Source organism: Hyla sarda, chromosome 1, assembly GCF_029499605.1.
Source record: "Hyla sarda isolate aHylSar1 chromosome 1, aHylSar1.hap1, whole genome shotgun sequence".
NCBI classification, from domain to species: Eukaryota; Metazoa; Chordata; class Amphibia; order Anura; family Hylidae; genus Hyla; species Hyla sarda.
Window position 1 is genome coordinate 613,388,994 of NC_079189.1, and position 27,851 is coordinate 613,416,844.

A 27,851-nucleotide genomic window follows, 5' to 3' on the forward strand; every position below is an offset into this window, starting at 1 on the left:
AAACATTGTACCACTTTATTAGGTAGACCCGTTTAATATCTTGTTAACACAAATAGCTAATCACATGGCAGCAACGCAACAATTTAGACATGTAGACGTGGTCAAGACAACTTGCTGAAAATCAAACCGAGCATCAGAATGAGGAAGAAAGGGGATGTAAGTGACTTTGTACATGACATGGTTGTTGGCACCAGACGGGCCAGTCTGAGGATTTCAGAAATTGCTGATCTCCTGGGATTTTCACGCACAACCATCTCTAGGGTTTACAGAGAACGGTCTGGATGAAAATGCCTTGCTGAAGTTAGAGGAGAATGGGCAGACTGGTTTGAGATGACAAAGGCAACAGTAACTCAAATAACTTCTGGTTACAACCAAGGTCTGCAGAATACATCTCTTACCCCACAACATGTCTAACATTGAAGCAGATGGGCTACAGCAGCAAAAGACCACACCGGGGGCCACTTCTGTCAGCTAAGAACAGGAAACTGAGGCAACAATTCACACGTGCTTCAGAGTGCAAAACTATAAGTACATACTGGGAAACCGTGTAGAACATTTATTATGGCGCCGCCGGTGCCATGACAGACGTTCTGTGCAGCCTGGACAGAGGTTACTGGAGCAGATGGGAAGGTGAGTTATTTTTACATATCTACTACTTAGCTAATATAGGAAGGGGTGGTTGGGGAGAAGCCTGCCTACCTGTCTTCTATCTCAGGGGAAGAGGAGAGGCCATCTACCTACCTAAAGGAGTGATGGAGAAGCCACCTACCTACCTAAAAGGGAAGGGGGTGGAGTAGCCACTTACTAGGGGGAAGCTGAAGCCACTTGCCTACTGGGGGGGGGGTAGATGAAGAAGCCAAGTATGCACCTAAGGGGGGAGCTAAAGTACTACCTACCAAAGGGGAGGGCTGAAACGGTCTACTTACCTAAGGGCGGGAAAGGAGAAATCCCCTACCTATCTGAGGGGGTGAGCTTACCTGCCAAATGGGTTGGAAAAGGATACCTACCTAAGGGGGGAGAAGCTACCTACCTAGGGAGAAGCCTCCTACCTACCCAACACCTAATATAAGGGGGTGGGGGAGAAGCCTGCCTGCCTACCTAACCACTATCATGGGGAGGGAGATCAGTCTAGCTAATATTGAAGTAGGGAGGGGGAAAAAGCCTGCCTACCTACCTGATTTAAGCAGAGGAAAGTTCTACCTAGCTAAAATTGATAAGCCTACCGAATATAAAGGAGGAAGTAATCTACCTAGTTTATATGAGGGAGGGGAGCTCGCCTAACTACCAATTTACCTAACACGAGAAGGGGTGTGGGGAGTCTACTGACCTAATATGGGGAAGGAAATCTACCTAGCTACTATGGGGGCTTAACTAATAAATGGGGCATGGGGGGGGTAACTGCGATATGGGGGCACAGAGGGGGCCTAAATGCTATATGGGCGTACTATTACTATGTGAGGCAATATTGATTGGAGGTTTGTATAGAGGTGTGGATGATGCTGAAGCGAGAAGCCTAAAATGTTTGTCTGGCAGATTCTATGGAGAAAAGTCTTAGCCCCGGGAGAAATCTTCATGATACCCAGGACAGATGGAGAAGAAAAGCGAACGACTTTGAACAAAGAAGACGTCGCTTGTGATTCACTTGGAGAAGACATTACCTGTGAGTCCCTAGATGTAACTAATCACTTATATGGTCTGCAGGGCCTGTGTACCTACCTCTATATGGTCACTGTATGGGGGACATATTGGTCTTTGTACAGTGGATTATTCAATAGCAGTGTGGGGGTATTAGTAATTCTGTGGTGGTCATGGTGTGGCGGTATTATTTTTCCATTGTATACTGGTATTATTGGTCTCAGTATACAGGATTTGGTCAGTAACAAGATGATGGTAATATGTATATGGTAATAATTTTCCTCCTTGTATACTGGTATTATTGGTTATCTTGGTCTCAGTATACAGGATTTGCTCAGTAACAGTATGATGGTAATAGATATGCTGATAATATTCCTCCTTGTATACTGGTATTATTGGTAATATTGGTCTCAATATACAGATTTAGTCAGTACCAGTATGATGGTAATATGTATGGTAATAATATTCCTCCTTGTATACTGGTATTATTGGTAGTTTTGGTCTCAGTATACCGGATTTGATCAGTTACAATATGATTTATGTATGGTGATAATATTCCTCCTTGTACACTGGTATTATTGGTAATATTGGTCTCAGTATACAGGATTTAGTCAGTAACAGTATGATGGTAATATGTATAGTGATAATAATCCTCCTTGTATTCTGGTATTATTGGATATATTGCTCAGTATACAGGATTTCCTCATCGTCCCCTTCGGCAGCACAGAAGGGTTTTCTGGTCTCCAGACCACCCACCAGGACCGCCCATCTAGGAATTAGCATGATTAATTAATTAATACAAGGTTCCGTGTCCATAAAATAACCCCGCAAACTCCCGCACACTGTTTTTTTTTTTTTTCCGGTCCTCCCGAAAATTTTGGACCTCACTATTTCTGCCCATCTATTCAAGATTTTAAACAGCCCTGCAGGGTCTTGGTTGCAAGACCAATGTGCGTGGTGTATATGCCAGTGCGGGGTCCTGGCTGTCCTGCCACTATAAATATTACCGGTACGGGGTCCCGGTTTGTCGGCGGCCTGGCAGGACTATAGCGAGTGCGGGGTCTTGGATTTTAGAAGATTCCAGTGTGGAGTCCTGGTCTCCGTTATCGGCAGTGTGTTACCAGATGCTTTCAAGTATTGCCGGTGAAGTATCCTAAAGTCTATTCCCTCTTCCTGTATTGCAGATGTCGGAATCTGGCAGGAAGAGGAAATGCAAGTCTAAGCACAAGTGCTGTGTGTTCTGCAATGAACCCTTGCCTGACGGTTTCCCCTTTGATGATTATGACTACAAAGGATGCTAAACCAGAAGCTCCATTTAATAAAACCAAGCGTTGCATCAGCTGTCTGCAACATCTGGGGTCTGCATGCTCATCCAATATCTGCGACTCCTCGCCCGTCCCCCGGATGAAGCCAGGGATTTTTTCTCCTGGATGCGTGAACGTATGTCAGAGCTAGATCCGTCTGACACTTTTAGGCATCTGCGTAAAAGAGAAAGATCCACCTCCTCTTCTTCATCAGATTCTACGCCAATCTGTAAGAAGAAGAAATACTAACGTGATAAAGTAAAAAGTTGTCTTCTTCATCTTCTGATAGCTCTGATATACTGGCCTATAAAAAGAAATATCACAGTAAGGAGGTTTCCTCATCCTTTTCCTCCTCTGGCTCCTCCTCCGATTCAGAACAGGTATCAGAGGATTACTATTTATTTAAAACAGAGATGGTGGATAAATTATTAAAAAATGTTAAAAAGAGAATGGAATCAGGGAAACCTAAGCGAGATATTCAGGAAAAAGAAAAGCTATTCTATTTTCCCAAGAAAAGCCCTAGAGTTCTTCCTGGGCATCATGTCCTACAGAGCGTGATGAACAAGGAATGGAAAAAAACGGACAAAACACTGGACATGGGTTCCAAGTTCAGAAAGGTTTACAAACTAGACCCGGAAGTATCGAAAGAGTGGGAAGAACCATCTAAGGTGGATTCAGCGGTTGCCAGAGTTTCTAAAAAGGCTTTTTATCCAGCTGATGACTCTGTTCTCCTTAAAGACGTCATGAATAAAAAAGCAGATACTTTCCTCAAAAGATTACACGGCAATATGGCATCCCTAAGTAAAGCGGCACTATCTGCAGTTCCTGTCTCTAGGGCCATGAGATTATGGTCAAGTCAGCTGTCTCGGGATCTACAGGAAGGGGTATCCAGACATCGTCTGAAAGAGAACAAAAAGGGAAGAGAACAAAAAGGGAAAAAAGTATTGGTTTTACCCCCATTCCTTTTGGAAGCCCTTCAAAGGAACACAAAACCAAAGAGGAAAATGGAATTTTCGTAGACGTCCTTTCCAAGAAAGGCCTGATAGGAGATTTCAGTCCAGATTCCAGGATAAGGGAAAAAAGAAGCCAGCAGGCCCACCCCCTCCAAAACCAGAGTTCTGACGCCAAGACTTCTGTTCCGGTAGGTGCAAGGCTGCTAATGTTTGCAGACAATTGGAAAAAAATTACATCCGGTGGCTGGGTTCTAGGCATCATTCGTGCAGAATATGCGCTAGAATTCCATCACCTACCCAGGGATAGGTTCTTTGTCAATCAAGACAAAGATCAGCGGGTTCTCTCTCTCTGCTCACAGGATTCATTACAAAAGAAGCGCTAGAACCGGTGCCATCAGGAGAAGAGTTTCTGGGGGTATAGATTGTGCCTAATCATAGATCTACGTTTTCTGAACAAACACCTACAAAAGACAAAATTCAGGATGGACAGTATCAAATCCGTCTATGGAATTGTACAACCAGGAGTGGTCATGGCATCACTCAATCTAAAAGATGCTTATTTGCGCATTCCTATCAAAAAAAGAGTACAGAAAATACCTCAGAGTGGCAGTAGCCTCAGGAGATCAGATTTTGCACTACCAATTTTGGGCACCGCGCCAAGAATTTGGTGATTGTATTGGTAGCTGCACTTCGTCTCCAGTGCATAAGGATCATACCCTATTTGGACGAGTGGTTGATTATTGCCAACTCACCAGAAACATTGAGGAGCCATCTGCAGTCATGCATCCAGTTTTTACAAGATGTGGGGTTCATCGTAAACTACCAAAAGTCAGAGCTGTCTCCAACTTCTCGGATCCAGTTTCTGGGGCTAATAGTAGATCTTCAAGTAATGAAAATCTTTCTTCCAACTCTGAAGATTATACAGATAAAGAATGCCATACAGCATCTATACAATTCTCCAAGGGTAACCATCAGGAGAGCGAAGAGCATTCTGAACTTGTTAACAGCGACCAAAGAGGCCGTCCCTTGGGCAAAAGCTCATTTTCGGAGCCTACAACAGGACATTCCCCGATTCAAGCCCCAACCTCAGCAGTTGGATGTATGCATAAAAATATCCCTCAAAGTCCGGAAGAGTTTGTTATGGTGGACCATCAAAGCGAACCTACAGGCGGGGAAAAGCTTCATTTACAACAGTCAAGTGGTAATCACTACAGACGCCTCAGGATGGGGCGCTCACTCGGATCACACATGGATTCAGGGGGTTTGGGCACCCAGTGTTGCAAAAAGATCCTCGAACTTCAGAGAATTGAAGGCGATCCAGCTCGCCCTGAGGCATTACGAATCCTCTGCTTTAGGAAAATCTGTCTTATTGCGGACAGACAACGCCACTGCTGCTTTTTATCTCAACAAACAGGGTGGAACTCGGTGCCGTGCACTTTAAGATCTGTGTGCAGAGATTATGTACTGGGCAGAACCGGTTGTGCTGGATCTAAAAGAAGTTCATATCAGAGGAGAAGCCAATCAGCAAGCAGATCTGCTGTTGTCAGACTCTTCTGTCTGGAGAATGGTGCCTGAACATAAAATATTTCAGACTGATTACAGAGAAATTTGCAGTTAGATCTTATGGCCACCAAAGAAAATCGCAGATAGACTAGCTTTGGCTCTCTCAGGAGACCAGATCATCCAGATGTTCTGGATGTGTTTTCTTTACGCTGGAACGGGAAGTTTGTGTACCTCTACCCTCCACTTCCTGTACTTCCCAGGGTGCTCCGCAAAATCCTGGCAGAATCCCCATCAGTGATCCTAATAACACCCTTTTGGCCAAGGAGGGCTTGGTTTATGGTGGTATTACATCTCTCAGAAGGCAATTTTATCAAATTTCAAGCACCCCCCGATCTTCTCCTTCAGAAGGGATTCAGTCATCCTCAACCGGAACAACTTCATCTGAGAGCGTGGTTCCTGAAGGGGAAAGGCTGAAACAACTGGGATTGTCAGAAGAAGTGGTGAAGACGCTGTTAGCATCCAGGGAATCTACAAATTTTATATATTCCAGATTTTGGAGGAAGTTTCAAGCTTGGCTTTCCCAGTCGAATCTACAACTTTGCTTATCGTCAGTGCTCCAGTTCATACAAGCCAGTCATGACAAGGGCCTAATAGCTAATACGCTTAAGGTCCATCTCACGGCTTTTAATTCCATGAAAGACGGAAAATTTTATAATCAGCCATTCATCTCAATATTTTTTAAGGCCTTGAGAAGATTGGATCCTGTAATGAGACCACCAGTAGTGGCATAGTATCTGTCTTTGGTTCTGAATGTGCTAACTGAACCTCCATTTGAACCTCTGGATGTAGTGAATTAGAAATGGCTTTCCATGAAGGTACTCTTTCTCATTGCTGTCACCTCAGCAAAGAGACTGGGATAGATCCAGGCCCTATCATCAAAAGAGCCATATTTGTAGATCTTGCCTGATGGTGTGATGGTGTGCATCTTAGGACTATGCCAGGTTTCATTCCTAAGGTTCCATCTGCAGCCAATATTAATAGAGTCCTTCTTGCCGGTGTTCTTTCCTGATCCTAGTTCAGAAGAGGAAGAAAGATTTCACTCATTGGATGTCAAGCGAACTCTATCGTGTTATCTCTCCCCTGTTCAAGATTTTAGAAAGGAAGAGAATTTGTTCATCCTAACCTTAGGCGCCAAGAAATGGTTCAAGGCTTCGAAAGATACTTTGGCACGGTGGATCCGCAGTACAATAGTGGAATCTTATGCTAAAGAAGGGAAGGAACCTCTGCATCCATTAAGAGCCCATTCCACTCGATCCACATCCTGGGCGGAGAGGGAACAAGTGTCGCTAGTGGAAATCTGTAATGCTGCTTCTTGGTCCTCATCATCTACCTTTGCCAGATACTATCGTTTGGACCTTCAGACCAAAGGCCCAGCCTTCAGCATCGGGGTGTTGTCTGCAGTGCGAGATTATTAACCCCCTCTTTTTGTTCTATGTTATATCCCTTCTGTACTGCCGTAGGGGACGATGAGGAAAGTAGGTATTTATACTTACCGTAATTCTACTTTCCTCGAGTCCCTGAGGGCAGCACACATACCCTCCCAATAAAGTTATGTTTTTTTGCATCAGTCGGTCTATTTTATTACACAGTGTGCGGTAGTTTGCGGGGTTATTTTATGGACACGGAACCTTGTATTAACTAACTAATCATGCTAATTTCTAGAAGGGGGTCCTGGTGGGTGGTCTGGAGACCGGAAAACCTTTCTGTGCTGCCTTCGGGGACTAGAGGAAAGTAGAATTACGGTAAGTATAAATACCCACTTTGGTCAGTATCAGTATGGTGGTAATATTTCCTTTCCTCCTAATACTATTGTTACTTGGTAAATGTAGGACTTATTCAGAGGTATAAAGTTTTATAATGCAGATATATAAAAAAGTAAAATGGCTCAATATAGTGAAATACAGTGGCAATTTATTTCCTTAATAGATCGAGAAGATCTTTCACCTTCTCTATGACACAGAGAAAAACTTCACCAGTCCCATCACCGGCCTAAGGAACAGTAAAGTACAGTTGTAAAACTGTAGTTGTGTTAGCAGAAGACTGCATAAGGGTTTCCTCCTAGAATTCTCCCAGCCCTCTGGCAGGGAGCACATGGTAGGTACTCACACTGGTGTGGTGCTCTGTGGCGGCCATTGTTACTGTGATGCTTTGTCCATGGGGTGGTGTGGCCTGGAGCCAGGGACTTGGTCGGGCAGCAGTGGGGCTGCCTGGCCACTGGGTTGCACCCCCCTGTGGACATGGTGTCTCGGAGGCAGTGTCCACCGCCCGGCGCTACACCAATGTCGGGTTATGGACCCACGCTGACTAGGTGGCCTTGATGTGGCAAGTGGGCTTGTACTTTTTGATCAAAATGTATGCTAACAACCTGTTAGTGTTTGAATTCCAGCTGAGGAAGTTGCATTATAGTCACTTTATAAGTGGATCAGGAAGAAGCTCAGTTCAGAAGCCGCCTTCCTGCAAGAGCTCAAGCTCCGCCCCCGAGGAACTTCTCTGTGAGGTGTTTGGGTCTCCAGTAGCAGCTCCCCATGGATTATGCCTGTTGGGTCTTCTCCATGAGGAGCAGTGAATATCACAACCAGATATCACACTCTTTTCCTACCATGTAAACTATAGTGATGACATCGCTGGATCGGTGACTACGTTCTAAAAGAAAACTTTTATTAACAATTGGGAACAAGTTTGGAGATGCAGTATATGATATATGTATAAATGTCAGATATCCTATGTACATGGTTAATATATAGATGTGTTATCTGCATCATTTATTGCTCTGAATGGGCTTCTCTCCTGTGTGAATTCTTACATGTTTGATAAGTGTTGATTTCTGAGTAAAACATTTCCCACATTCTGAACATGAAAATGGCTTCTCCCCTGTGTGAATTCTTTGATGTTGAACAAGATTCGATTTTTGAATAAAATCTTTTCCACATTCTAAACAAGAATATAGTTTCCCTCTTGTGTGAGTTATTTGATGTTTAAGAAGTTGTAATTTCTCTGTAAAACATTTCCCACATTCTGCACATGAAAATGGCTTCTCCCCAGTGTGAGTTCTTTTATGATGATGAAGAAGACTTGAATTTTTGGTAAAACATTTTCCACATTCTGAACATGAAAATGGCTTCACCCCTGTGTGAACTCTTTGATGTTTAACAAGATTCGATTTCTCAGTAAAACATTTGCCACAATCTGCACAGGAAAATGGCTTCTCTCCTGTGTGAGTTCTTTGATGATGAACAAGATTTGATTGGAAAGTAAAACATTTTCTACATTCTGAACATGAAAATGGCTTCTCCCCTGTGTGAGTTCTTTGATGTTGAACAAGAACTGATTTTTCTTTAAAACATTTCCCACATTCTGAACATATAAATGGCTTCTCTCCTGTGTGAGTTCTTTGATGTATAACAAGAGATGCTTTCTCGCGAAAATATTTTCCACACTCTGCACATGAAAATGGCTTCTCTCCTGTGTGAGTTCTTTGATGTTGAACAAGATTCGATTTTTGAATAAAATCTTTTCCACATTCTAAACAAGGATATAGTTTCCCCCTTGTGTGAGTTATTTGATGTTTAACAAGTTGTGATTTCTCAGTAAAACATTTTCCACATTCTGAACATAAACATGGATTCTCTCCTGAGTGAGTTATTTGATGTTTAACAAGAACTGATTTCTGAGTAAAACATTTTCTACATTTAGAACATGAATATGGCTTCTCCCCTGTGTGAGTTCTTTGATGTGAAAGAAGATGTGAATTGTGAGTAAAACATTTACCACATTCTGAACATGAAAATGGTTTCTCCCCGGTGTGAATTCTTAGATGCTTAACAAGGTCTGATTTGTAAGTAAAGCTTTTTCCACATTCTGAACATGGAAATGGTTTCTCTCCTGTGTGAATTCTTTGATGGTAACAAAGTTTTGATTTTCTAGAAAAACATTTTCCACATTCTGCACATGAAAATGGCTTCTCTCCTGTGTGAGTTTTCTGATGCACTATTAGATGTGATTTTGAAGTAAAACATTTTCCACATTCTGAGCATGAACATGGCTTTTTTCCTGTATGATCTCTTTGATGTCCAACACCCCTTCTGTGGCTTTTATTTTGCTGAACATCCTGTGATGAATGAGAAGACAGGACCTGTATATAAGGATGAGATGACAGATCTTGGCTGTGAAGGGCTGAGGGTGTATCTGGGATAATGGAATGTTCTTCATATGTATCTTGTGTGATATCATCATCTGCTTTATAATCTGAAGATATAAGATTCTCCTCTGATCTCCTGCTACAAGAATCTGCCAAGAATAAAATATTTTATTTTTGGGTATTAACCTTAAACCCTTGAGGACCAGGCTTTTTTTCCTCCTCACCTTCCAAAAATTATAACATTTCCACCTACAGACCCATTTTTGCGCCACCGATTGCACTTTATAATGCCATAACTCATTTCACCACAAAAGCCACACAGCGAAGCCAAAAAATAATTTGTGGGACAAATTTGAAAAAAATAAAATAAAAATTCCATTTTGTAATTTTGCACCTTATCTTTATTCTGTAGGTCCGTAAGGTTACAAGAATACTAATTTATATAGGTTTAATTTTGTTTTACTTCTTTTAAAAAAGTATACCTTTTTTGCACAAAAATTAAAAACATTTTAAATTGCCTTATTATGACCCCTATAACTTTATTTTTTCGTATACAGGGTGGTATGAGGGCTTATTTTTTGCAGTGTGAGGTTTTTATTGGTACCATTTTTGTTTTGATGGGACTTTTTGATCGCTTTTTATGAAAAAAAAAATGTATACAAAGGGACCAAAAATACGCAATTTTGGACATTGGTGATTTTTTACGTAAACGCAATTGATTGTCCGTTAAAGTAACGTTACATTTTAATAGTTGGGACATTTACGCATGTGGCAACACCACATGTTTATATTTGTTCACTTATTTTTATTTTCAAATGGGAAATGGGATAATTCAAACTTATATTAGGGAAGGGGTTAAATAACTTTTATTAAAGGGGTACCCCAGTGGAAAACTTTATTTTTTTTTTAAATCAACTGGCTCCAGAAAGTTAAACAGATTTGTAAATTACTTCTATTAAAAAATCTTAATCCTTCCAGTACTTATTAGCGGCTGAATACTAAAGAGGAAATAATTTTCTTTTTGGAACACAGAGCTCTCTGCTGACATCACGAGCACAATGCTCTCTGCTGACATCTCTGTCCATTTTAGGAACTGTCCAGAGCAGCATATGTTTGCTATGGGGATTTTCTCCTACTCTGGACAGTTCTTAAAATGGACAGATGTCAGCAGAGAGCACTGTGCTCGTGATTCAGCAGACAGCTCTGTGTTCCAAAAAGAAAAGAATTTCCTCTGTAGTATTCAGCAGCTAATAAGTACTGGAAGGATTAAGATTTTTTAATAGAAGTCATTTACAAATCTGTTTAACTTTCTGGCACCAGTTGATTTTTTTATTTTTTAAGTTTTCCACCGGAGTACCCCTTTAATTTGAAGGGGTACTCCACAGCTCAGTGTTTGGAACATCATAGCCCCATCCCCATCATGACATCACGGCATGACGTCATGAGGGGGGCGGGGCTATGACATCCCAAGCTCCCGACTCCAGCGTTCGGAACAGTTTGTTCCAAACGCTGAGCAGCGGAGTACGCCTTTAACTTGTTTTTTTTTTGTTTTTTTTACACTTTTATATCCCCCATAGGGAACTATTGCATGTATTCTTCTAATTGCATACACTGTTCTGTGCCAGAGCATAGCATTAATCAGTGTTATCTGTGCTTGATTGCTCTAGCCTGCTGAGAAGGCAGTTAAGGGCCCTCCCGCAGTCCTTTTGGCTGAACAGAACACCGCTGTTTTACCGTGGTGGTCCCGATCAGCACTGCTGAGCAGCCGGGAAGTGGTTTTTAACATTTTAGTCACCGCAATCAACTTTGATCGCAGCATCTAAGGGGTTAATCATGGGCATCACCATGATCGGTGATGTCCGGTGTGAGATGGTTTTTTGCGCCCCCGTAGATCCATGCGTCCGCTCCTCCCCCAGCTCTCCGAACATTTCCGAAGCTAGAACTGGGGGAGAGCAGAGCAAAGGGAGGGAGGAGGTTCACGCCCCCTCCCTCATCTCCCCCCCCTGAGCTCGGCTGGACGCAGATCTCTACGACACGCAGTGTGTGCAGTGTTTTAGTCTCCAATTGGATAACAATGATCAATGTAAGAGATCAGTGTGTGCAGTGTTAGTCCCCTATGGGAGCTATAACATTGCTAAAAAAAAAAAAAAAGTTAATAAAGTTCATTTAACCCCTTCCCTAATAAAAGTTTGAATCACCCCCCTTTTCCCATAAAAAAACAGTTTAAATAAAAATAAATATACCGTTAATTAAACCGCACGGTCAATGGCGTATGCGCAAAAAAATTCCAAAGTCCAAAATAGTGTATTTTTGGTCAATTTTATATCTGAAAAAATGAATAAAAAGCGATCAAAAAGTCCGATCAATACAAAAATGGTATCTCTAAAAACTATAGATCACTGCGCAAAAAAATTAGCCCTCATACCGCCCCATACGCAGAAAAATAAAAAAGTTATAGGGGTCAGAAGATGAGAATTTTGAACGTATAAATTTTCCTGCATGTAGTTATGACTTTTTTTTAAGAAGTACGACAAAATTAAACCTATATAAGTAGGGTATCGCTTTAATCGCATGGACCTACAGGATAATTATAAGGTGTCATTTTTACCGAAAAATTTACTGTGTAGAAACGGAAGCCCCCAAAATTTTACAAAATGGCATTTTTTTCATCAATTTTGTCGCACAATGATTTTTTTTTTCCATTTTGCCGTAGATTTTTGGGTAAAACGACTGATATCATTACAAAGTAGAATTGGTGGCGCAAAAAATAAGCCATCATATGGATTTTTAGGTGCAAAACTGAAAGAATTACGATTTTTTTAAAGGTATGGAGGAAAAAACGAAAGTGCAAAAACGGAAAAACCCCAGGTCCTTAAGGGGTTAAAACTTACAGGTGTTTCATGTACTTTATGATCATGAAGTGCAGCCACTAGACACGTCACGGCCACCTGTAAGTAGCCGGTCCCTAACATTCCTAGCACCGATCACCACCCCCGCGACACCAGTGCCCACATGCTGAATGACCCACCACAGTCAGAGCAGCTCCAATGTCACTCGACCAGTCCATGGGCCGCACCACCCCACAGACGCTGCAGCAACGACTGCCACAGAGCACAGCACCAGTGTGAAAAGGTGTCAAAGTTCACTTACCATGTGCTCCCAGTCAGAGACCGGTAGACTGCCAGAAAAAATCAGGGCCCTATGCAGTCTCCTGCCAATTTATATAGGCCTGGGCTGAGGGGGAGGGGCAGAGTGCGGGCCAAGTGAAAAAAAAGAAAAAAAAAAAAAAAGGAGGGACAGAAAACACTATGGTAGGGTGGTGCTGCCCATGGACTGGTTGAGTGGCATTGGGGCTGCTCTGCGGTGGTGGGTCGTTCCCCCTGTGGGCACTGGTGTCGCGGCGGTGGTGGTCAGTGCAGCGCCATTTTGTGCTAGGGACGTTAGGGACCTGCTACTTACAGGTGGCCGTGACGTGGCTGGCGGGCTGCACTTCATGATCATCAAGTACATGAACCATCTGTTAGTTTAAAGGGGTACTCCGCTGGAAAACTCTTGTTTTTCTTTTTAAATCAACTGATGCCAGAAAGTTAAAAAGATTTGTAAATTAAAAGGTGCAGGAGAGCGTTAGAAAATAAGCGGCACTCACCACGTCCAAGATAGCGACAACTTCTTTATTTCGTTAACGTGCAGTGAAACATACAGGTGCAGGGAGACAGGAACGCCGGAGAATCCGGCAGACAGGTCACAGCCGTATCGTGCTTCCGCACTTCGTCAGACCATCTCGTCCACTGAGGGCTCACCAGGTAAGTACCTCTTAGGCTCCACCCGTGGGCGGTCATTTCTGTGATACATGTAAGTGCAAAAATACAAAACGTATAAAAACATTTAAAAACAGAAACTAGCCAGGATTCACAAAACTGTGGCACCCCGTTAGTAATCAGTCACGCGTGTTCGCTCCGGGTCTGATTATGCTCGACCGCAGGGCTGGCGGCGCGACATCACGCCTCCGTGTGACGTCACGCTCCGCCCCTCAATGCAAGCCGACGGGAGGGGGCGTGATAGCTATCACGCCCCCTCCCGTCGGCTTGCATTGAGGGGCGGAGCGTGATGTCACGCTGCCGGCCCTGCGGTCGAGCATAATCAGACCCGGAGCGAACACGCTCCGGGCACTGATTACAAAGGGGGTGCCGCGTGCATGATCACGGGCATCTCCCGCGATCCAGCATCTTATCCCCTATCCTTTGGATAGGGGATAAGATGACTAAGCACCGGAGTACCCCTTTAAATTCAGCCCAATGAGTGCAGCAATAAGAAAGGCCATATCCAAACACTGGTATTCGATTCAAAGGGACTCTGTCCTTTCCAACTTTAGTGAGGAAATGCCCCTAGTCACATTTAAACGGGCGAAAAATTTGGGGGACGTTCTTACTAAAAGTAAATTCTCTTCTAGTAAACATAACCCGAATTGGTTAAAATCTAGCAGCCCGAAGGGTAATTATAAATGTGGAGCGCGCCAATGGTGCCCCTCTTTGATTTGTAATAAAGTTATAACAATTGGAGGCGTGGAGATTAAATGCAGGGATCTTTTCTGTTGCAAGACGAAGTTTGTGGTGTATGGCCTGGTGGGCGATTGTGGCCGGTTTTACGTCGGGAGCACTACCAGGCCGATGCGCCACAGATTTCGGGAACATTTGTATTCCATCAAGTCAAGAAAGGGATCACCAAGAGTGATCGATCATGTAATCAATACGCATGCAGGGGACCCAAAATCACTAAAATTCTTTGGGATTGAGAGAATTGACAGCATAGACGGTTCTGACAGACGCAAGTTGCTGGTTCAAGCCGAGGCCCGGTGGATAATGCCCACGAACGCACAAGGGGACCTCGGCTTGAACCATGAACTTGATTTAAATATATTCCTTTAACCCTGTTTTTGCCACAGTTTTGTGAATCCTGGCTAGTTTCTGTTTTTAAATGTTTTTATACGTTTTGTATTTTTGCACTTACATGTATCACAGAAATGACCGCCCACGGGTGGAGCCTAACAGGTACTTACCTGGTGATCTCTCAGTGGACGAGATGGTCTGACGAAGTGCGGAAGCACGATACGGCTGTGACCTGTCTGCCGGATTCTCCGGCGTTCCTTTCTCCCCGCACCTGTATGTTTCACTGCACGTTAAAGAAATAAAGAAGTTGTCGCAGGCTTGGACGTGGTGAGTGCCGCTTATTTTCTAACGCTCTCCTGCACGTTTGATGTTTGACTCTGTCCTGGCTGAGCACCGGCAGCGACATATACACGCACCTGTTTCATCAAGAGCGATTCTCAGGCTATACGGCTGGTTGTGCCGAATGCTGTTCCTCATTACAAGCAAGATATGTAAATTACTTCTATTTAAAAATCTTAATCCTTCCAGTACTTATCAGCTGCTGTACGCTCCACAGGAAGTTCTTTTCTTTTTTAAATTTCCTTTCAGTCTGACCACAGTGCTCTCTGCTGACACCTCTGTCCATATCAGGAACTGTCCAGAGCAGGAGAGGTTTTCTATGGGGATTTGATCCTACTCTGGACAGTTCCTGACATGGACAGCGGTGTCAGCAGAGAGCACTGTGGTCAGGCAGAAAGAAAATTCAAAAAGAAAAGAACTTCCTGTGGAGCATATAGCAGCTCATAAGTACTGAAAGGATTAAGATTTTAAAATAGAAGCAATTTACAAATCTGTATTAGTTTCTGGCACCAGTTAATTAAAAAAAATAATAATAATTTTTCAAGCGGAGTACCCCTTTAATAAATTTTGCTGAGAAGCCAAGATCATGTCTGTTTTTTTTCTCTATTTGAATTCACATTTTCAAATGTTTTTTCTTTCTTTATTTTTCTAAAATATGACATTACCAAAAATCAGCATTTTTGCCATTTGGTTTTGTTTTATGTTTACATTGTTGACCTATAGGGGATTAAAACATTAGATTTTATTGTTTGGACAAATCCTCACGTGGCGATACCATGCATGTTTATTATAATTATTTTATGGGAAAAGAAGGGTGATATTATTTTTTCATTATGGAGGGGGATTTTATATAATTTTAAATTTTTTATTTTTTTTTTATTCTCCATAGACAACTTTTAGCTTATTGGACTTTGCAGGGGTCCGATGAGCTAACCAGAAACTGTGATTTAATAAAGAACCCTGGGATATAATATATATATTTTTTTTTAAACATTCCCAGAATGCCGGCATATAAAACAATAATACTTTCCTCCGCTGTTCCCCCGATGCCTCCAGTATCCTGCAACCACCCTCCACAGTGTCCCTCTTCCTTCTTCTTGTGGTAAATTCATCACACTGTAGCTCAGCTAGTCGCCGGCCGCAGCAATGTCCCCCCACTGGCCGGTGTTCGGCTGAGCTGCAGTGTGACGTACTCGGCCCTGGCACAAGAGGAAGTAGGGCAGGTACAATACACCCACAGGTGGAGATGGGTCTGCAGAAATAGTTGTCTGAGCAGGAGCGTAGCAGGTTGCTGGTTGAGGCCCAAGAAGCTCAACAAGAGGCAGACAGAACTGTAGAAGATTAAATGGCCAGGGCCCAGCAGGGAAAAGGCTGGTTAATAACAGCTGAAGTGTTGCTGTCTGTTAAAAAGCAAGTAGTGGAGCGGGGGAAGGGAGAGAACCCTAGTTATATCACTACATCCATCCTCCAAAGACTATTCTGTTATCTGGTATATGTCTCCATGTTGTGTATTGTATTATCTGGTATATATCTCCATGTTGTGTATTGTATTATCTGGTATATGTCTGCACGTTGTGTATTGTATTATCTGGTATATATCTCCATGTGGTGTATTGTGTTATCTGGTATATGTCTCCATGTTGTGTATTGTGTTATCTGGTATATGTCTCCATGTTGTGTATTGTGTTATCTGGTATATATCTCCATGTTGTGTATTGTATTATCTGGTATATGTCTCCATCTTGTGTATTGTGTTATCTGGTATATATGTCTCCATGTGGTGTATTGTGTTATCTGGTATATATGTCTCCATGTTGTGTATTGTGTTATCTGGTATATGTCTCCATGTTGTGTATTGTATTATCTGGTATATGTCTCCGTGTTGTGTATTGTATTATCTGGTATATGTCTCCATGTTGTGTATTGTGTTATCTGGTATATGTCTCCACGTTGTGTATTGTATTATCTGGTATATATCTCCATGTGGTGTATTGTGTTATCTGGTATATATGTCTTCATGTGGTGTATTGTGTTATCTGGTATATGTCTCCATGTTGTGTATTGTGTTATCTGGTATTTGTCTCCATGTTGTGTATTGTGTTATCTGGTATATGTCTGTATGTTGTGTATTGTATTATCTGGTATATGTCTCCATGTTGTGTATTGTGTTATCTGGTATATATGTCTCCATGTTGTGTATTGTGTTATTTGGTATATGTCTCCATGTTGTGTATTGTGTTATCTGGTATATATGTCTCCATGTTGTGTATTATGTTATCTGGTATATGTCTCCATGTTGTGTATTGTGTTATCTGGTATATATGTCTCCATGTTGTGTATTGTGTTATCTGGTATATGTCTCCATGTTGTGTATTATGTTATCTGGTATATGTCTCCATGTTGTGTATTGTGTTATCTGGTATATGTCTCCATGTTGTGTATTGTGTTATCTGGTATATATGTCTCCATGTTGTGTATCGTGTTATCTGGTATATGTCTCCATGTTGTGTAGTGTGTTATCTGGTATATGTCTCCATGTTGTGTATCCTGTTATCTGGTATATGTCTCCATGTTGTGTATTGTGTTATCTGGTATATATGTCTCCATGTTGTGTATTGTGTTATCTGGTATATATGTCTCCATGTTGTGTATTGTGTTATCTGGTATATATGTCTCCATGTTGTGTATTGTGTTATCTGGTATATATGTCTCCATGTTGTGTATTGTGTTATCTGGTATATATGTCTCCATGTTGTGTATTGTGTTATCTGGTATATATGTCTCCATGTTGTGTACTGTGTTATCTGGTATATATGTCTCCATGTTGTGTATTGTGTTATCTGGTATATGTCTCCATGTTGTGTATCGTGTTATCTGGTATATGTTTCCATGTTGTGTATCGTGTTATCTGGTATATGTCTCCATGTTGTGTATTGTGTTATTTGGTATATGTCTCCATGTTGTGTATTGTGTTATCTGGTATATGTCTCCATGTTGTGTATAGTGTTATCTGGTATATGTCTCCATGTTGTGTATTGTGTTATCTGGTATATATGTCTCCATGTTGTGTATCGTGTTATCTGGTATATGTCTCCATGTTGTGTATTGTGTTATCTGGTACATGTCTCCATGTTGTGTATTGTGTTATCTGGTATATGTCTCCATGTTGTGTATTGTGTTATCTGGTATATGTCTCCATGTTGTGTATTGTGTTATCTGGTATATGTCTCCATGTTGTGTATAGTGTTATCTGGTATATGTCTCCATGTTGTGTATTGTGTTATCTGGTATATGTCTCCATGTTGTGTATTGTGTTATCTGGTATATATGTCTCCATGTTGTGTATTGTGTTATCTGGTATATGTCTCCATGTTGTGTATTGTGTTATCTGGTATATGTCTCCATGTTGTGTATTGTGTTATCTGGTATATGTCTCCATGTTGTGTATCCTGTTATCTGGTATATGTCTCCATGTTGTATATCGTGTTATCTGGTATATGTCTCCATGTTGTATATCGTGTTATCTGGTATATGTCTCCATGTTGTGTATTGTGTTATCTGGTATATGTCTCCATGTTGTGTATTGTGTTATCTGGTATATGTCTCCATGTTGTGTATCGTGTTATCTGGTATATGTCTCCATGTTGTGTATTGTGTTATCTGGTATATGTCTCCATGTTGTATATCGTGTTATCTGGTATATGTCTCCATGTTGTGTATTGTGTTATCTGGTATATGTCTCCATGTTGTGTATCCTGTTATCTGGTATATGTCTCCATGTTGTGTATTGTGTTATCTGGTATATGTCTCCATGTTGTGTATTGTGTTATCTGGTATATGTCTCCATGTTGTGTATTGTGTTATCTGGTATATATGTCTCCATGTTGTGTATTGTGTTATCTGGTATATGTCTCCATGTTGTCTATTGTGTTATCTGGTATATATGTCTCCATGTTGTGTATTGTGTTATCTGGTATATGTCTCCATGTTGTGTATTGTGTTATCTGGTATATGTCTCCATGTTGTGTATTGTGTTATCTGGTATATGTCTCCATGTTGTGTATTGTGTTATCTGGTATATGTCTCCATGTTGTGTATTGTGTTATCTGGTATATGTCTCCATGTTGTGTATTGTGTTATCTGGTATATGTCTCCATGTTGTGTACACATTGGTATATTGCATGTCCATATTCCAGCTGTAGTATCACATTAGTTAGCATTTTGACTGAATAGAGGAATTTACAGCAAGAAAGAGACAGGACACAGAGATTAAAGAAATATACACAATTATTACATTTAAAGAATCTGTGACTCTTCTCTATATTTGGTGGTTACTATTCACCTGGGCGGTTACCTGTAGGGATGTCATCCTTATACTGCTCATCACCGCTCACATCTGTCTCTTCTTCCTTTATGTTTGTAGCATTAGTATAGATCAGATCTTTCCCTGTAGTAATGTCCTCCATATTGTGCTCATCAAGAGGACAGGGACACCTCTCTGGTGCTGTTCTCTTACTGGATATGACTGTAGGGAACACATACAGAGACTGAATTCATTCTTTACATACAAATAATGAGAGGACGTGTGTATATAGTCATGTCTATTACCTGGTGATGTGAGGGGCTGCTGATCCTCCATCATGACCTGATCCTTGTACTGATCCTTGTGTCCTTCTACATACTCCCACTCCTCCATGGAGAAATAGACCGCCACGTCCTGACACCTTATAGGAACCTGACACATAATGATACAGTCATCACCCCGACCCCTCCAGTGGTGTTACTGTATAATGTCCCAGCATTCCCAGCAGTGTCACCTCTCCAGTCATCACCAGACCCCTCCATTACTGTATAATGTCCCAGCAGTGTCACCTCTCCAGTCATCACCAGACCCCTCCATTACTGTATAATGTCCCAGCAGTGTCACCTCTCCAGTCATCACCAGACCCCTCCATTACTGTATAATGTCCCAGCAGTGTCACCTCTCCAGTCATCCCCAGACCCCTCCATTACTGTATAATGTCCCAGCAGTGTCACCTCTCCAGTCATCACCAGACCCCTCCATTACTGTATAATGTCCCAGCAGTGTCACCTCTCCAGTCATCACCAGACCCCTCCATTACTGTATAATGTCCCAGCAGTGTCACCTCTCCAGTCATCACCAGACCCCTCCATTACTGTATAATGTCCCAGCAGGGTCACCTCTCCAGTCATCACCAGACTCCTCCATTACTGTATAATGTCCCAGCAGGGTCACCTCTCCAGTCATCACCAGACCCCTCCATTACTGTATAATGTCCCAGCAGTGTCACCTCTCCAGTCATCACCAGACCCCTCCATTACTGTATAATGTCCCAGCAGGGTCACCTCTCCAGTCATCACCAGACCCCTCCATTACTGTATAATGTCCAAGCAGTGTCACCTCTCCAGTCATCACCAGACCCCTCCATTACTGTATAATGTCCCAGCAGGGTCACCTCTCCAGTCAGCAGCTCCATCATCTTGTTGATGAGTTCTCGGATCTTCTGTTCATCCATTTCCTCATGTAACGGGGAGTGAGGTGGGGGCCCCGGGATTTGGCTCAGGGTTCTTCCCCATCCTTCACACACAGGGGCCCGACAGCACCCACTAGAGGACTTCTTCACTACTGTGTAATCCTGTGTATGAAGAGACACATTAATATCATTACATACATTCCCAGAATCCCTCACCTCTCCAGTCATATCCATCTGTTATTACATAGATAAGAATGAGGTCATGTGACATCACTCCCAGAATCCCTCACCTCTCCAGTCATATCCATCTGTTATTACATAGATAAGAATGAGGTCATGTGACATCACTCCCAGAATCCCTCACCTCTCCAGTAAGCCAGAAGAGTATCTGTAGGGTGAGGTTTATGATCCTGTCGGCCATCTTGTTCCTGTCTCTCCATGGTTGATGGGTCATCCAGGAGAATTCTCTTATATAGAAGATATCAGCAGAGGATCCTGGATTGGAGAAACCTGAAGAGAAGAAGAGGAGACGATGATAAACTGCACCAGATTCTATGGAGAATGGAAAATCCATTTCCTGGAGATGATCATGGATGATTCCGCCCACATCTTATAAATCTGTGATGGACAGTCCGGACGTTGATGAAGAAGAGAACCCCCTCTCCTTCCCCGTTCTCCCCTTGTGTGTCTATGTCTTTCAATACAGCTTCAGGCCTGTGATCTCCCCTTCCCCTACCGCAGTCCCCTATGCCTTGTTGTTTGACATAGTTGTTTTTGATAACATTTTATGGTGCATGCAGGAGTCTTAGTGTAGCATGTGGTACGATGTATAGTGTAGGAAACTTGTCCTGTTGTGCTATGTATGGTGAATGTATTATTTTTGTATATGTGATTGACGTTTGATTGCTAATAAAGGTATTTTCAATCAAAAAAACAAACAAACAAACATTCTAATGGAGAAATAAAGTCCATTTCCTTTGCTTCTTGGCCTTTTGACTAAGATCAAGTGTAGTACTGTAATTGTACCTTTTGTTCTGTTAAGAACCACTTGGATCATATAGCAAAAGAGCTTGATCCTTTTTTAAGAGCCGAGGCACATGCTCTCTATCACCCAAAGAGCAAGAAAAAGTGTAAACGTGTCACACTAAAAAAAAATGCGCAAAGGATGCGGTCTATCGCAAAGCCCTTCTCCATCAGGAGAGAGGCCCCCAACAAACCTACCCTTCACCTCTGGGCCAAAAGGCACCTGCTAGGGTACGGGTTCGATGTCCATTTTCACTGAAGCTAGTAAGGGACCACAAATGCTCCCGGCATCAACCTAGGCATTGACCAAGGTGTTAGCCAAGGAGCCGTATACTGATGGCATCACGACCAAAGCCAAGATGCCCGGGGGTTGCGGGGAGGTGAGGAACCTGATGGCCACACACACCGTCCCTTGACCACCAGAAGCGACAACCCGAAGGGCACCGCGCCCTGACAAATCATGTGGACACACACAAACATGTATAGTGGCACAGAGACAAAGAATAAAATAAATAAGTGGATAAGTGCAGATATACTGCCCCACCAGATCTATAAAAATTTCCCTGATCCTAGCCAGAAGGCCGGGAATCAAAGAGGTGAGTGGCAAAGGTGTAGAGTTTGTGGTGCTGTGCTTCCACTCAGTGCCATGACACCCAGTGAGTTTTGACACCTCAGGGTCATTACTCCCCGAGCTACTAAAAGTACTCTGGCTCTAGACCCCCCTCTACCTGACCAAACCAGGAGGGTGCAGATATTGTCGGGCAGCCATAGAACTGGTGGTATGACAACAGCCCTGGAATGCTCTGCTACACCTGCCCCCTCCATGCAGCACCCATTCTACATCAATGAGACAGACTAGCCCACTGATAAGAACAGATACTACACTTGATCTTAGCCAAAAGGCCGAGAAGCAAAAGAGCTTGATACACAAAGATTTTCTTTAACGATTGATCATTGAAGAAGATCGAAGAGGACAACGACCAGAAGACGGCCACAGGAAGACTTTGCAAAGTTTGAAGCCAGCGACTTTTGGGAGAAGAACCAAGACAAAGGATACGTACTGGAAGTGGAGGGAAGATTCCCTGATATGTCAGAAGAAGTATTCTGCACTAAAATGTTGACTGACCTGGGCTTCCAAAAGGTCGAAACTTTCAGTGTTCAGAAGTGGTTTGCCTTAATCAACATCTGCAGAAGGTACTGGGAGGTGCTGAAAGCAGCGAAACTCAAGTCCCTTTGTGGCAGGCTGCCTAGTTCAAAGAGAGGAAAGGCGGGTGACGCTTTCAATGCAGAACCCACATATACCCGGCTAAGACATCATTCCTGAGTTGACTCTGCACAGTGGTGAAGCCATCCCAAATCATGAACAGTGTCGGCTATTGGACGGGCAAGTGGTAGGTCATCCTCTGACTGAACAAGAATTCTGAAACAAAAGATGGACTCCAACACCTGCCGGCGACTTTTTCTCTGGGCAGCTCCCCAGGATTAATCTACTACCCGGATATGCCACCCGATGAAGGACTTTAAGGAGGATGCCTGCAGGAACTTCTGCACGACAGGTCAGGGGACAAAGGACTGCCTGAAGGCAAAGACCTGCAACCTCTGCAGGTTGGCGGATCATGCCTAGAGAACCTGTCCAAAGAGAGAGATCCTGGGCAAGGATAGCAGCCAAAGCTCCTACAAGTGGGAAGCCAACCCAAGCTGCACAGAAGCCCAAGGAGACGGTGAAGGTAAAGCCCAAAAAGAACAAGAAGGAGGGTAAAAGGAGTGTGGTTCGGGAAGGAAGATGCGACCCTAAAGGTGTGGCAGGAATGTTTGGTGAAAGTCAACAGCAAGATTGGACTATGAAGCCTCAGACAGCTCTCCATGGAGGGTAAAACACTGGTCCTGCGGAGTGAAGTTTTGCCTGTGCTTCAGTACATGGCACAGGCATGGCCCCCTCATACCACCGTAGGCAAGGCCATCACCGGGACTGTGTTTTGCTTCATCTGGGGCTCGAAGATGGACAGAGTGAAGCGGACTATTATGTACAAGGGGCCCTGCAAGGGTGGGAAGGGAGTGCCTGACATCCCCACTATGCTGCGGGCTGCATTTGCATGTGCGGAGGACTTTGCAAGAGAAGAATGGCTCTGGGGCAGGTCCATGTCTTGCCTGTTTCTCCTTCCTCTTTGGAGGACTCTTGCATGGGACAAGTGGGACAGCACCATCCCTTACAATTGGCAACCTCCCTGGTTTTACGAAGATGTTGTCAGATTGAGGGAATACCAGCTGGAAGGACTCAAGTCCGACTTGTGGAAACTGAAGACGATCCACAACCTCATCAGAGCTAAGGACATGTTGGAGCTCGTTCCAAGGCTCCCTGCTGCCACTGCATTGACTGTATGGGTTAACGTTGCTTCTGCACAGCTGACCAACAGGCACAAGGATTTGTGGTGGCTGGCCATCCAGAGGGGTTTGCCTCTCCGGTTCCTTTATGCATGCCTGTAACCTGTGCAACACAAGGTACTGCCCTGGTGCCCCTTTGTAAAGGAAACATCTTTTGGCAGGGCCCCTTTTAGCAGGGTCTGTGGGATGCCCTGGAATTCAAACTCAGAGACTCTGTGCCCAGGAGGAGCCTATCGGACCATTCGGTGCTTTAGGGACTGTTCCCTGAAGTGTTTTAAGGACGCTATTTGGCTTGCCAGGAATCGCCTCATTTTGAATAGGGATAACATGTCCGTCCAGGACTGCCACAGGCTGATTCACGGCCTGCTTGGAGACTATTCCATCATGGATAATCCAATCGTCGATGAAGAGGAGGATTAACCCCATTCTCCTTCCCCGTTCTTCCCTTTGTGTGTCTTTGTCTTGCAATAAAGCTTTGGGCCTGTGATCCCCCCCAAACCTGTTTTCCCAACCTCCTTTCCCTATCGTGGTCCCCTATGCCTTGTTGTTTGACATTGTAGTTTTTAATAATGTTTTTATAGGCTATACAGGAGTGTTAGTATAGCATGTGGTACGATGTATAGTGTAGGGAACCTGTCCTGTATATTTTCATGTTGTGCTATGTATGGTGAATGTATTATTTATTGTGTATGTGATTAACAATTAATTGTTAATAAGTTATTTTCAATAAAAAAAAAATTATAAATCCATTTCCTGGAGATAATCTGGGGAAACATCTGAGTAGACATTATAGTCACAATGATTCTGCCCACATCTTGTATCTTATAAATCTGTGATGATCTGTGGAGGATTTGTCACAGCTGATACAGGAGGAAATATAGTCATTTAACCCCTTCCTGTCGGGGGGATTTCTGTTTGTTCCTTTGTCTCCTAAAATCCATAATGTCCTCATTCCCCATGGACAGAGCCGTATGCAGACAAGTTGTCCTGTGTGATGGCGCCCCCTGGATTTTACCAGAAAACACAATAAACCCCAATTCCTTCTCTTTGGTGATCGGTCATTTCCTGTGGTTTCTGGTAAATCTGAGTGTTCTTTATTCTTCAGGGAGGGGAGAGCAGAAAGGAGGGTGTGATAGAGGATATAAGACAAAGGTGGTGGTGGGGGGTGATAGAGGGGACAAAACAAGAAGGGGGGGGGGGTGATCAGGCACAAAAGAGTCCAGTGAGGTGCGGTCACTCCAGGTAGACAATGAGGGACACAGGAAACAGGGCAGTAGCCTTCAACAAGTGGGATGACCGTAGTAGTGTCCTGATGCTGCATCCACGAGGACCATGTTCGGTATAATGTATCATGAGAAGCAGAGAGGAGATCAGGTCTCCATTTCCATAATATTATTCACTTCAGAGACAAAGTGACAGGGAGGGAGCAGTAGATGTTTCCAGAGAAGAGGGATACAGACCCCGGCAGCCATGACCAGAATACAGAATGTCAACAAAGACAATCCTGCACTCACCGCCCAGGTACTGTGTGTTCAGCTCATCTCAGGAGGACGACATCCGACTGGCAGGTAAGCTTGGCGTGGGGCGCTCAGAGGCGACTGCCAGCAATTTCGCACACAATAGCGCTTCTTCCGGCCTCCAAGCGCCCCACGCCAAGCTTACCTGCCAATCGGATGTCGTTATCATGAGATGAGCTGAACACACACAGTACCTGGGCGGTGAGTGCAGGATTGTCTTTGTTGTAGTATTTCGCCTTTTTCTGACATTGGTTTCATTGGTCCTTGCACAACCGCAGGACGAGGTTCCTAGGTCTGAATACCCGCCTATTGTATCCTTTTCAGTTCTGTTTGTTAATGAGGCATTCCTGTCCAGGAGTACTGGTGGTGCCACTCGGACTTTATTTCTTTTTGTATTTAGAATACAGAATGTCACTTCCATTAAAGTCCAATGAACCCGAGTTTTGGAGAAAAGATTCCACATTAAGAAGGGAAATGGTCCGGTAGCAGCGCACAGGACGCATCTTTCTCCTCTTTGGGAATGGACATAACATGTGCCCGTGTGGCATCCGGAAGGGCTGAACCCTGGGACGGGGCATTATAGACCTGTAGAAAATGGGGTGAGGAAAGGTCACATAAAGATTTGTAATATTCCATGGTGAAGCCGTCCGGGCCGAGTGTCTTACCTGAGAACTTATCCGCTGTGATAGGCGTCTCCAGAAATCACAGAAGAGGCCGCACTCACCGGTTATTGGTACACGGGCAGGTTAGACACCTATTCCCACCATGAGGTCACACAGGGACAAAATACTGATGAACAACCAGTCACATGACTAATATTCTAGGTGCACACAGCGTGCCAGTCACATGACTAATATTCTAGGTGCACACAGATAAGGTGTACACAGCGTGCCAGTCACATGACTAATATTCTAGGTGCACACAGCGTGCCAGTCACATGACTAATATTCTAGGTGCACACAGATAAGGTGTACACAGCGTGCCAGTCACATGACTAATATTCTAGGTGCACACAGATAAGGCGTATACAGCGTGCCAGTCACATGACTAATATTCTAGGTGCACACAGATAAGGCGTACACAGCGTACCAGTCACATGACTAATATTCTAGGTGCACACAGATAAGGCATACACAGCATGCCAGTCACATGACTAATATTCTAGGTGCACACAGATAAGGCATACACAGCATGCCAGTCACATGACTAATATTCTAGGTGCACACAGATAAGGGTACACAGCGTGCCAGTCACATGACTAATATTCTTGGTGCACACAGATAAGGCGTACACAGCATGCCAGTCACATGACTAATATTCTAGGTGCACACAGATAAGGCGTACACAGCGTGCCAGTCACATGACTAATATTCTAGGTGCACACAGATAAGGTGTACACAGCGTGCCAGTCACATGACTAATATTCTAGGTGCACACAGATAAGGTGTACACAGCGTGCCAGTCACATGACAGCGTGTAGTGCACCATGCCGGCTTACAACCTATTAGTGACGCCCATATTATTCAATTAGGCCGAGTACATCCGGGACTCCAAAATATAGGCCGTGACACTTTCCTTAAATCCGGGACCAGCAGCGAGTGGAGGAGTCAATAGATCCAAATGTGTATAAAAGTCTAGAAAGGCTTCGGCCATATCAGTGGAGAGGTTTGATGTTTCTAGAAGACAATATTATCTTTACAATTTACCGTCGTACCAAAACCAATCTGCATTCAGTATTCTATCCATCTTTCCCTCATCATCCTAAACTTTGCGTAGTTCGTTGCTTACGAATCTAGGACGGAATCGTTACGTTCTACTTCCTCCTCTCAATTACTGATATCCTACTGTAAACCTCACAATTCGGTTTCTTCCCCTTCCTTGCCTCGCTGGGTTAAATCAACCATGACCATGGCAGGCATAGATACTTCCATTTTCACTGCCCATTCCACTAGAGGTGCAACATCCACAAAAATGTTTCAATCTGGTGCTTCCCTATCAGATATAATTAAAGCGGCTAATTGGTCTTCAGACTCTACATTTAAAACATTCTATTTGAAACCTGATTCTCGTGTTTCTATGGTTTTATTGTGATCTAATTTTATTTCTTGTGATGTGTATATTTCTTAGCTTTAAACTAGCATAATAGGAGCGTTTTGTCTTGTTATAAAATTGAAGATTTTCCTATCCTTGGTGAAGGAAAATATAGATTTTATTAAAGACAAAACGCGAGTATTATCCCTCCCTTGTTTCCCATCCCTATAACGTTTTTTATTTCTCCACAGCGGTTTAAGATGAAAGTCCCTAAGGACCACTTCTCTGAAGTTTCTTCCATGTTAAAGTATCTCCTTCTACGAGTTCCATCATTCAAGTCACTGTTCTAGGATAATTACCCTTCATGTTTGACAAGTTCCTCACTTTAAGGGAAGTTCCTCTACGAACTCCATCTCCTAAGATGACATCTCTACACTGAAGTCCTAGTCTTCTTCTACAGTTCTTATCCGGTTACAGACTTCTTCCGCTTCTGGTTATTCAGTTCTGATTTATTCTACTGGACATTTTATTCTTCGCTTCAAAAGAAGAGGAAGAGCTAATGGCAACTGTCACTGTTATACCTTA

The 27,851-nt window shown here is 43.2% G+C and overlaps 1 protein-coding gene, 1 long non-coding RNA gene and 1 pseudogene across 3 annotated transcripts; 1 reads left to right on the top strand and 2 right to left on the bottom strand.

The window, feature by feature from the left end:
- Nucleotides 1-7,504, top strand: LOC130298824 (uncharacterized). The gene is made up of 3 exons (XR_008850116.1): nucleotides 1-630; nucleotides 1,534-1,660; nucleotides 7,382-7,504. It is a non-coding gene; the product is annotated as an uncharacterized LOC130298824 (long non-coding RNA).
- Nucleotides 7,198-27,851, bottom strand: LOC130297583 (oocyte zinc finger protein XlCOF6-like). 2 transcript variants are annotated; one of them, XM_056550215.1, is made up of 6 exons: nucleotides 27,626-27,851; nucleotides 20,678-20,823; nucleotides 20,296-20,475; nucleotides 19,427-19,553; nucleotides 19,173-19,343; nucleotides 7,198-9,742 (listed from the first exon to the last, which is right to left on the bottom strand). In XM_056550215.1, the coding sequence occupies exons 1-6, from the start codon at nucleotides 27,630-27,632 to the stop codon at nucleotides 8,214-8,216; spliced, it is 2,160 nt and encodes a 719-aa protein (XP_056406190.1). In that variant the 5' UTR covers nucleotides 27,633-27,851; the 3' UTR covers nucleotides 7,198-8,213. The 2 variants fall into 2 exon arrangements, with proteins under 2 accessions (XP_056406190.1, XP_056406181.1); XM_056550206.1 differs by having other exon boundaries at nucleotides 19,161-19,343.
- On the bottom strand, nucleotides 22,133-22,251 carry LOC130343806 (U2 spliceosomal RNA; annotated as a pseudogene).

Excerpts from the sequence above, each read along its gene's own strand:
- LOC130297583 (XM_056550206.1), bottom strand. Across the intron at positions 19,344-19,426 it reads GCAGCCCCTCACATCACCAG|TCATATCCAGTAAGAGAACA; the intron begins GTAATAGACATG and ends TGTTCCCTACAG. Across the intron at positions 9,743-19,160 it reads CCCTACAGGTAACCGCCCAG|ATTCTTGTAGCAGGAGATCA; the intron begins GTGAATAGTAAC and ends TATTCTTGGCAG.